This window comes from Merops nubicus, unplaced genomic scaffold (assembly GCF_000691845.1).
Source record: "Merops nubicus isolate BGI_N331 unplaced genomic scaffold, ASM69184v1 scaffold11638, whole genome shotgun sequence".
In the NCBI taxonomy this organism is placed as follows: domain Eukaryota; kingdom Metazoa; phylum Chordata; class Aves; order Coraciiformes; family Meropidae; genus Merops; species Merops nubicus.
In genome coordinates this window covers 55,437-66,430 of record NW_008625154.1, presented here as the reverse complement: position 1 = coordinate 66,430, position 10,994 = coordinate 55,437, and the positions used below count along the sequence as shown (strand labels likewise).

The following is a 10,994-nucleotide window of genomic DNA, read 5'->3' as shown; positions in this document are numbered from 1 at the left end:
CTTAAGCAATGTAACTATGCAAATCAGGCTTCTGCAGCAGCTGGAGAGGTGGGGTACAGAAAGAATCCCTCCCAGTATAATTTATCTTTGAAGTTCTCTCTTTTGATTCTTTTCTTCATAGGCCTTATTTGGTGCAGGAGAGCACAGGAGAACATGCCAGACTGTTTTGATGGTGGTTTTTCGTTTGTTTGTTTTGATTTCTTTTCTTTTCTTTTTGTGTGGTGGTGTTTGTTTGTTTGTTTGTTTGTTTGTTTTTTCCACACATGCAAACTAATTCCTGGTGCAGAGCATGGCTGTAGTCTGAGCTGCACAAGATTATTACATTATACAGCTTCAAAACCTTGGGAAGTAGGGAGATCACTACATTCAAATATCAGGGGAGACTATTTCATGGGGAGGAATGGTTCACATCTGTGTTGTCTGTAGAACATGGGGCTAAAAGGAAGCTGTCCTGTACTTCATACAGGATTTATATGTCAAAGGAACTACTTTGTACACCCAAGAGCGAACTGACATCTGTTGAATTTGGGCAGTTGAAGAGCTGACTCCCTGAAGTCACTTCCAGAAATCACTCCCCGGAGTGGTACAAGAAATAAACTGAACTGACAGATCCATCTATACATTCATAGTTTTACTGAATATTGCTCTGTTAGGGTGCGCAGAGTTGGTGATGTGGTCCTAAATGAAGGGTTCTGTAAACGAGCTCCATGTTATTGTGATCGTATAGGATCTTTCTTTGGTTCCCATCTGAATTTAACTTGCATTTTACTATGGATCTGGAAAAAACAATGAAGATAGTTTACCATATTCAAACCTTGCTTCAAACTAGATGTGAACATCTGCCATGTGTGAATATTTCATAAGGCTGAAAAAAACAAAAGGTGGAAGGATGTGACAATGACATTCATTGCTACTTCCATAAATGGTGTTGACTGTAGAAATTGTTGTGCCTTACTCTTGCTTGTTTAGTTGACACATTTTTGGAACAGACCCTGGACTTGGATTCTGTTGCTAAAATTTCTGCATAATATGTATGTATCCCTCATGGGTCTCATTTGCTTTTAATGGGATTAATGCATTTCTCGTTTCAGTGAGCATCTAGATACCTGTGATTTTAAAGTATTGAAAAGATCTCAACCTTTTCCTGTATTCTCTTTGTTAGGCTTGTTAAGACATAAATATTTTATTTCTTACTTAGATTTCAGTTGATGGCTTCAGAAATATTGCCAATGGCTGCAGTGGGATTCAAGATTTGCTAATCAACAAAATGCCAACTCTTGCAGACAGATGTATTCAAGTAAGAAATCAAAAATAAATCTGTACTTTGAGAAAAAAATCTCATATTTGAACTGTTTTAATCCTCTGAAATGAGCTTAAAGAGAGTTAAGCAGATACAATTTAAGAGGAAAAGTTATCTCTGAAAACATTTATAAAAAATATTATCTAATTATGTTTGTGAATCTTGCTCACTTGCAGTCACTTTCAGAAAACTTCAGTTGTCTTGTCTTCTTTTACATGGGTATGGCTGAATTATGGTCTTCTGGTTTATAAATTAGAGTTTTTCATTTTTTTTCAGTGTTAAGCAAATACAATATATGGGAGAAATGTTTTGCTACTGCTTTTGCAAATCCAAAAAGAATTCTCAGGCTTTTGAAAAAGTGAATGTTAACTAGATCACTGCCTGGGGTGTCAGCCATACTTCATGACTCTGGTTACTTCTTTCCCTTGTGTTCCCAAACATAGTAAATATATGGAGAATTTCAGTAGTTTATATACTGCCCAGTGTATAGAAGTTACTGTTAAAATGGATTATAGCTACTTGTTTGAAATTGTAGCATTAAGTATTATATGCAGAATATTTGCTAATCTTTTGTTATGTGACATCATAGATATATGTATATTTTATTCCATCTTTTTCCTTTCAAAGGCTCTGGTTGAAAAATGCCAACAGATAATGGCTGTTGTCTTTCATGACTCTCCACATCTTTCTGATACAACTTTTAAAGCTCTTACTGAATGTAAACTTGTCAAAGTCAGCATTGAAGGTTTGTATAGTAATTCACAAAATTGTTATTATGATGCATTTTTAAAATTCATCCAGCTGATTTGAAATCAACCTTTCAGCTGATTTCAGTGGGTATTGGGATGAGGCCCTTAACGTATGTCAGGTGTATAACTTACATCTTTATATATTTCAACAGGGAATAACCAAATTACTGATTTGAGTTTAGAGTTGGTGAGTAAATGCTGCCCATACATCAGACACATTCATATGGCTGATTGCCAGAGGATTACGGATGCTGGCCTTAAGATGATTTCACCACTGAAGCATATTCTTGTACTGAACGTGGCAAACTGCAGAAGGTACCATATCACATCCAGACTTCTCTAAACCATTGCAAAGGAATGCTCATAAAGTTAATTATAATAAGTGCTATGAGCACATCTTTCAGTTTTAAAAATAAATTCTTAGAATGTTAATACATGTATCTTAATATTAAAAAAAAAAAAAAAATTATGCACGTATTTTTTTGTTCCTGTATCATGTTTTAAAAAAAAAAAAAGATTACTCCAGTTCAAGCAAAAAATTCAACTGTAGATGTATTTTACTCAATAGCTATGGCATATTGTAGTGCCAGAATATGGCTATGAAGAAGATTAAAATTATAACCAAAGACAATGCCAGTGCCACTGCTCTATTAAAATTTGGATATTGTTTAATTTTGTGAATATTAAAATAATACTTTATAACTAATATTAAGATACAGACAAAAATTCTGCTTTTTTACAACAAGACCACACTGTAATTTATGTGGTAGAGGAAGGATATATTTTATGTGTAGACTGTTTTTCACTTCAGATGTGTCATGTATCAGTAGAAACAAAGACAGCCGAAAGGGCTCCCAAAGCTGCACACTTGTTCCCTCCTCTGTGGCCCGGCGTTGGAGTCAGTGGTGGGAGGGAACAGGGAAGGCAAAACCTCTGAACGTTTCAGAATCAACAGATCTATAAAATAATATGAAGCTAGAATTACTGCTTATCTTAAAATTTCTGACATCATGTGAAGTTTTAGGATTTCTGTTTTAATTTGTAGCTAAAGTACTTTTTGTGCCTGTTAATGCTGTATGAACATCTGATAACATTGCATGTGGATGAGCTGGGAAGTGCTGGAGCAGCACGGTGACATCATGTTGGTAGTTTGTCTGGGCAGATGGGACAGCTGCCTGCATTTTCTGGTTTAGCATTTAGAAGGCTGGATTTTCCAGTCTGTTAGCCAAATCTTGAACTGTGAGTGTGTTTGCACATGTGTCAATTGTCTATACTGCTAAAGAATTGCCGAATTTAACAAAACTTTTAAAGTAGTTGTAAGGCTATTGTAAAATACTGTACGTATATCGTTGCTTTTGCAGAAACTTGTAAAAGTTTCATCATTAATAAAGTTATAGATTGTAACACATCCAAACTTGGTGAAGGGTTTCTCTCAAGTGATAGGAAACTGCAAAAGGGAGATTGTTTGTATTTATGTTTTTCTTATTTGCACAATGTGTTGCTGCAAAAGTTCACATTGTGAGTCAGAAACATTTAGGAATTTCTCATTGAAATCAAGGGAAGCAACATACTGGTGGTAGAATCTTGAGAACAGATTTTGAAATGTTTAACCCTCTCAGTGCTCTTAATAATTTTCTTTTTTTAATTGATGTTTTATCTAAGAGTCTATGCTTTTCTAGCTTAGTCATATGGAAAATTTCTTCCAAAAGAAAAGGGACAGAGCAAATCTAACAATTCACAGTTCTTAAATTACAGGAAGTATTTGGATACATGTGACAAATTAAATGAAACTAACTGGTCGTGGTTATTAGAATTAAGAAATAAGAGAGTTGTGAGTAAAATGTTGTTTGAAAATGGACACAGGCAATATGGCAACTCATACCCTTGGCACATTTTCCCAGTTTCAGTAGGTTGTCTTCATGCATGGTAAAGCAGTGTGTTGCCTATGTCATTATTGCAGTTAAGCAGCTGACTAGAGAAACTGAGGATCTGTGTTCACAATTATTTCAAAAGTTATTATGTGGCTATTTCAGCCCTTAAGCCCAATGGAGTTACAGACTATCTTTTTTTTTCTTTTCTTTTCTTTTTTTTAATTTAGTTAACAGTGTTGCCAGGCTCTCGTGCCTTACTGTCTATGCAAGTTAAATATACTGAAAGTATATTTCTTAAATTTATCTATCTTGAATGAAAAACAACTGCACAGTGAAATAACACCAAAACTACCACAATGATTGACTTATTGTAGAGTGATTACTTTGACACTCTATGAATTACAGCTTCAGCTGCAGCTTGTGGTCACACAATGAGGCTCTGTTCAGGTTATCGTTTTATTAGAAGTGCTATTCCTACCCATATGTTTCTAGGACTTCAGGATTTGCAGTGATTCTTTGTGCTGTAACAAACTATACAAGCCAAAATATGATTCTGTTCTACAGAATTCTGGGATTAATTTTTTATTCATCAGGGAACATGGAATAAATACTGGGAATGCATTGCAAAGCTAAGTGCACAAGTAATGTTAAACATACCAGAGAGATGAACTTTGTTGAAACTCCTGAGCTATAGTCAAATCTCTAACCCTTTCAGCTTGGCTCAAAATTTTTCTGTCTACTTGATTTTTATGACCTTTGTGTATATCCTGAGTTCCAGATTTTTATGTAAGACATACAATTAAGTGAAACACTCCAAGGAACAACTCAGGTTAACTCTTCATGCATGTGTCCGAACAGCTACTACACACATATACTACCTACAACTTTTGCTTTTGTACTAGAAGATAAATTTTCCTTTAAGTAAATTCAGTTGCTTAAATTAACAAAGATACTAAAACAAATTTTACTCTAAAACGTTTAAGCAGATTCTGATACTTTCTAGATATTTTTTCCAAGCTCTGTCTTTTGAAGTGATGTCATACCTGGGTGTTGGAACTAATGGAAGTTCTCATAATCTCTGACTTTCTTTTTCAGGGAGTTCTGGTTTTCAGCATTTCCAAAAAGCAGCATCTTTCTAATTAAGCCATTAATTATTCTGATTCCTTTTTGGGTTAAAAAGCTATTTAAAATATACCATGATTGTTTTCTGACTAACTACAATATAGATTGTGAATGCAAATTTTATATGTTGTATATGAATTGTATGTTATAGGAAAAATACATGTTATAAATATTACCTGCGTTTCTGTTTTAGAATCAGTGATGGAGGTGTAAGGCCATTTGTACAAGGTTCTTCAGGAGCACAGCTTAGAGAGCTGAATTTGGCTGATTGTATTTGCGTCACTGATGCTTCTGTCACAGAAATAGCACAAAGGTACCATAGTCCAGTAAAATATTTTTCTAGTGTGGTTAGACTTTCAACATATCTCTAATGTTAATGTTCTTAATATATTTATAAATGGGTAAAGTTATACAGCCAATTATACACAGAAAATTGTACTAGATAAATGACTTGTCCCTTTTGGCATTGTGAATGTCTTAAAAAATGATCCACTATATAAAGGGGAATTCATCAACACAGATGTGGAAACTTGAGAATTCTTAATTTTAGACAGAAAAAAAGTGCTTAAATGATGGTTGTCAGTGACAAAACTGCATTAAAAAATTAGTAGGTATAAGTCACATTTTTTGTAAACCAAATAAATACTGATTCACAAACAAAAAGCACTTTTATTGCTAAAGTTCTTCAATTTCAGTGTCTCGGAAGTAGTATTGGATAGCTGAGCATCACCGAGCATAGATGCACTGTTTGAGGAGTCACATTTCTCAGGTCTTCTGGGTTGGTTATGGGAACATACAGTTTGTGGTGCTTACATGCACAATAAAATGCACTCTTCCCTGTATGGTCAGTGAGTGCTGATTTTCAGAGCCTGGCAATGTCTTCATTTGCTGTGCAGCATTATTTGTGTAGTTGTAACTGGGTGTGGGTACAGCTGTGGGGTCCTGAATTCTGGCACTGCAGTCAGTGAGCTCTGAAGTTCTTGTGCAAGATATGAGGGATTTGCAGATGAGGACCAGTCAAACATCAAACTAATTAAAAAAATATTTTCATTTGTAATACAGTTCCTTGAATTCCATATTTTGATTTAATCTCTTTGCTGTTCATGGTTTGAAATATTTGCAATGCTTATGCATTGTGAGTATAATCTTTGAAAGTGCCTATGTAAGCTAGGTGTGAAAAATCTAGTATAATTCCCTGGGTCTAGAATGCTTATTTTCATTAGTCCCCTTAAAAAAAAAAAAAAAACAACAACAAACCTTTGCAAGGTTTATTACAAGAATGTACATGTTATACTTCATTTCTGTAACTAAAGTGGAAAGATGATATTTCTGTTTGGTTGGTTGCTTTGTTTTTAAATCTAATTTAGATGTCATGAATTGACCTACCTAAATCTGCATCACTGTGAAAATGTGACTGATGCTGGAATTGAAGCTTTGAGAAATATATCATCGTTAATATCCATTGATCTCTCTGGAACCAGCATCTCAGATACGGTATAAATATATATATATATCTATCTATAGGAATGAAGAATGTGTTTACTATTTATCTGGGCTTTCTGAAAAAAATGTAGTAAAAATCTATCAATTTAAAAAACCTGCATGGCTAGGAAGCAGTGGAGTTGCATGAAAACATATTTTAGAAATTTAGATAATACAATATTAGCCCACGTATAAGCAGTACTCAATGAAAGTGTTGGGCAATTCTCACATTTGAAAGAGAGCAACAGAAACTGTTAAAAAGAGAAAGCTTGGCTGCTGTGAAATGGATCTGAAAAAAAAAATGTCTCTTAAACAAAAATTTTTGCTCCAGCATGACTCGGAAAAAATGGGATATTTAAAATTTTTTGTGTTTGTAAAAGTTGTGTTTCATCAACTAGATTTTATGGTGAAAAACGCTGAATGTTAGCTCTGGCACAGGCACTGCTCTGCACTGTGGTCTAGAAAATAATTGCTAGTGAAAGAATTACTAACAAGGTATCTTCATGTGTCAAGTTGCTAAGACTCTGGAAAGCAAAACAGCAAGTGTGAGAGCCAGGTTAAACATCATAGGCCTCCACATTAGATGTTCTTGGCAGGTCCTGCCTTGTGTGCAGTATTCAGAGCCAGTTCTGCTGTTTCTTTCAGTTTTGGGACAAACTCTTGTCACAGAGCAGAGAAATCTTGTGAAGAAAACCTACAAATATGACCTACTCAGTCAGTCACAATTCAAACATGAATCTGAGCAAGAACCTGACTATTTGGCTCTAGCACAGAGTTGTGCAAAAGTAGTTAAAAAGTGAAAAAAGTCATTATAATGCCTGTATGTCTTATAAAGGCCTGAAAAAAAAACAAAACAAAACAAAAAACCAAACAACTACTAAGCTAAATAAAGAGAGTTAGGAATCCAAGAAGACTTCATTTAAATGTGATTGTTTGAAAGATGATAAAATTATATCTGAATGAAGTGTATGCTGCCTTGAATTACCATACCACAATGTTTCAACATAGATGTTTTCTTTCTCCTTGCCTGCCCCAGCGAGTCTTTCAAAATGCTGTGTTGCTTCTTACTCTAGTTTTCACATAGCACAACCCATGACCTGGGCAATAAGCCAAACTCTTTTGCTTACACTGCATTTCTAAGGCTTTCAGTTTTCTCTCTCCCACCAGACAGATAAATTAACCTGGAAACTGACCATTTATCATTTTTGTAATTTGTGACCTGATTGCTAGGACTAGCTACAGAAATGTTGCAGTTTTTGCTGTTTGCTGTGTTTCGGTATACAACATTCACACAGGCATCGTACATACGTTCTCCAGTCTTAAACTGTTGTTTGATCAACAACAATTTGGCAATCCAGCAGTCTGCTTTGTAACAAGCTACTGTCTGTATGCTTTGACTTTATGCTATGCATTTTATTAGCATGTAGAGGAAGTTGTATTAGTCTTTCAGTTCTGACTTTGTAAGTATTGCTTTAAAATTATAGCAGAGGGACAGAGTTCTATGTGTGGTGATCGACACCATTACACTGTGCTGATAAAGAAAATTTGTAAGGCTCATGTGCTTTGCAGTCTGTGCAGTAGTTCTCTGTTGCTTTTGTGAAAAATGTAGCATGTACAACATAGATTTGCTCTGTGAAAGAGAGTTTTCCTTTCTGGTTTTTCAAATGGCGGCAGAATCATTCTGCCCATCAAAGCAGAACAGAATTTACTGCAAGTATGACATATACTTAAGGGAAGGTTATGGAAGAAAGGGTACAGTAAAGTCAGATTTTCTTAGGATTTGTTTCTCAAGTATGACTGACAATTAAAATTGAAGGGTTTTCTGCACTGCTGGTGGTTTCCTCTTCTGTAGTTGCTCTGATGAATGATATATAAGAGTGATAAGTGATTATTGTGATCTGTCTTTCATTCAGGGCATTCATTCCATTTGGAAGAAAACTCTTACTAGACTCTTAGAATTGTCCCTGACAAGAGGTCTTGTTAATAAAAAAAAAAAACCAAACCAAAACTACAGTACACTGTAGACTCAGTGATTAAAAAATTTAGTGCTAATAAGAAATACATTAAAAGTCTCTCAAATGTAGAGAAGTTTATTATCCTTGTCCTGAGTTTGCTTCTCAACAGAAAGACTGGAAATTGAATAAAAATAATTATTGCATATATTCAGATTTTGGTATTGTGTGGGAAGTTATGAATTTTACATAGAGAGAAAAGGGCTAGGAAAACTTGTAAAAACAAGCTACAATAAGGCAATTAATTAATCACATGTTTAAGTTGTACATTTGCTTAAGTGTCTTGCTAAATAAGTCAAAGACCTTTTCAGACTGGACATTAGGAAGAACTTTTTGCCTGAACAGGATGTCAGGCACTGGAACAGGCTGCCCAGGGAGCTGGTTGAGTCACCATCCCTGGAGGTGTTTAAAAGCCATGTAGATGTGGTGCTTGGGGATGGGGCTTAGAGGTGGAGTTAGTAGAGCAGGGTTAATGGCTGGAATTGGTGATCTTAAAGATCTTTTCCAATCAGTGATTCTATGATGTTTCATTAACAAAACCAAATATTATCCAATGAAGAGGATGTCAGCTTTATGCATAAGAGAAACTGATGGCATACTGAAGAAATTGCTGTACTTTTCTAATTAGAGAAAACAAACATTAAATTAAAACTTCATACCACAATTACGTTTTAAATATTAATTTATCCACTCAGTTGCAACTTTTTTTAATAGTGGGAAGGACATTTGTTCTGGTTTTGTCATTCTTGAAGTACTAGAAATTGGTTTCTTAGACTTATGAACAACCTTAAAAGAGATTTAGAAATGAAAAGATTTGCAATTTAGAAACAGAATTTCTTTAAAAAAAAAAAAAATCTTCACTGACAGAGCAAAGATGCCGAATTCTTTGGAAAAAACCCTTCAAATTCTTTTGAGAAAACTTCCTTTTTTTTCCAGCTAGCTAATCTCTCAGCCCTCATTGTTTTCCCTCATGTTTTACTCTTCTAAACTTCCTGGAATAGGGACAATAGTGTTTTAAGTTGAGACTATGGTGAACATATCCATGAATGCATAAATAATATTGCAAGTCAGTTTAGATATATAAAGGTATTTACAATATATGAAAAGTATTTAAGCTTTTATTATGGAGCTGGAAACATTAGCATTTAGAACCAAAACCTATTTGTCTTTTTTATAAAACGGTCTCGGTGGAAATGCTTCCATGAGTTAGAAAAGCAGTTTTAATTATAAACTTTATTCTCATTCTCTCCATATTTTTCTTAAAATGTCTTGAACTTCTTCTGATGTCTATATGGTGCAGCTTTGACAGCTTTGCTCCATGTCTGAGAGTCTGAAAGTGTGCAGCTGCCCAGCTTTCCTCACTCCTGTACAAGTTGCTGATGCACATGGCCTGGATCACCCATTTTCCTGGGACATGAAAAAGAAAATTAAGTATGGAATTGTCAGGACATTTTAAGCAAGTGTCTTAAGTCAAGCAGGATTTAAACAGAAAAAGTATAGGAAAGAATATATAAGGATTTGTTGAAGAAACTTAGTTGACTCCTGAGGCTAGCAAGATGGAGTTGACTCTAGAGCCTCCAGCAACAAAAACAGTAGATGCCCTGATTCAGGAAAGCTTAATATCAGTGGTGAATTATATGCAGTGTGATAATAAGAGAGAAAAAAATAGCCTAAAACATAAAAAATGGGTGAAATACTTTAAAAACAGGAAGAACCCTGATGCACTCCTGAAATCAAAGATAAAAAGGAAATAGGAAGTGTACAGAGAAATATTCTTTGCTTTTGCATTTTCTTCTGCAATGATTGTCGTGTATGGAATTCTCTCTCATATTAATCTAAGGCTCCATTCTTCTAGCTGAAACTCCTCCTCAAAAATTATCTGTGACATCAAGTCAGCTAATAAGTCACAGATGTTTTGCATGCTATGCATGCAATGCATGCTACTCTTTAAAGTTGAGGATATTTGTGTTATCATTGGGAACTTTGGAGCAGTGGTTATATGGCTAACAGCTCAGCTTTCTTTTCTCATGTGTTTGTGCCTGATGATCATCAGATCCTGGCTGGTCCTGAAGGCCAGGCTGCAACACAAATATTTACCAATATTTTAATAATCAGTTTCTAAATAGGAGAGGAAAAAAGCTCCAAAAGTGGAATTTTGGCTTTCCACAGTTATCTAGAGTAATTTCTTTGCACTCTTACTGGGATTCTGAATCTATGGTGAATAAAAACCATAGCCTGGCTCCACATTTTGGTCTATTAGAAAATTAAGTGAGTAGGGCTGAGAGAGAGCATTGTAAAGGTTAAGGAAAAAATATTGTGAGATCTAATAGATATAACCAGTAACAGACTGCAAATGAATTAGTTGTATTTGATTTCCAAAGGAAGGGATATAACAAATCACATGCATTCCCAAGGCAGGGAAAAGGAAATGTTAAAATACATTAAAGCGGGCCTCAAA

General features: G+C 34.9%; 1 protein-coding gene across 1 annotated transcript in view; it reads left to right on the top strand.

The window, feature by feature from the left end:
* Nucleotides 1-1,198: 1,198 nt before the first annotated feature.
* Nucleotides 1,199-10,994, top strand: part of LOC103778017 (F-box/LRR-repeat protein 13-like) — a gene marked incomplete at its 5' end in the record, with an annotated part of 30,154 nt that continues 20,358 nt past the window's right edge. The window contains 5 exon segments of the mRNA XM_008945585.1: nt 1,199-1,297; nt 1,928-2,045; nt 2,202-2,364; nt 5,236-5,355; nt 6,410-6,536. Coding sequence (XP_008943833.1) covers nt 1,199-1,297; nt 1,928-2,045; nt 2,202-2,364; nt 5,236-5,355; nt 6,410-6,536 — 627 coding nt within the window.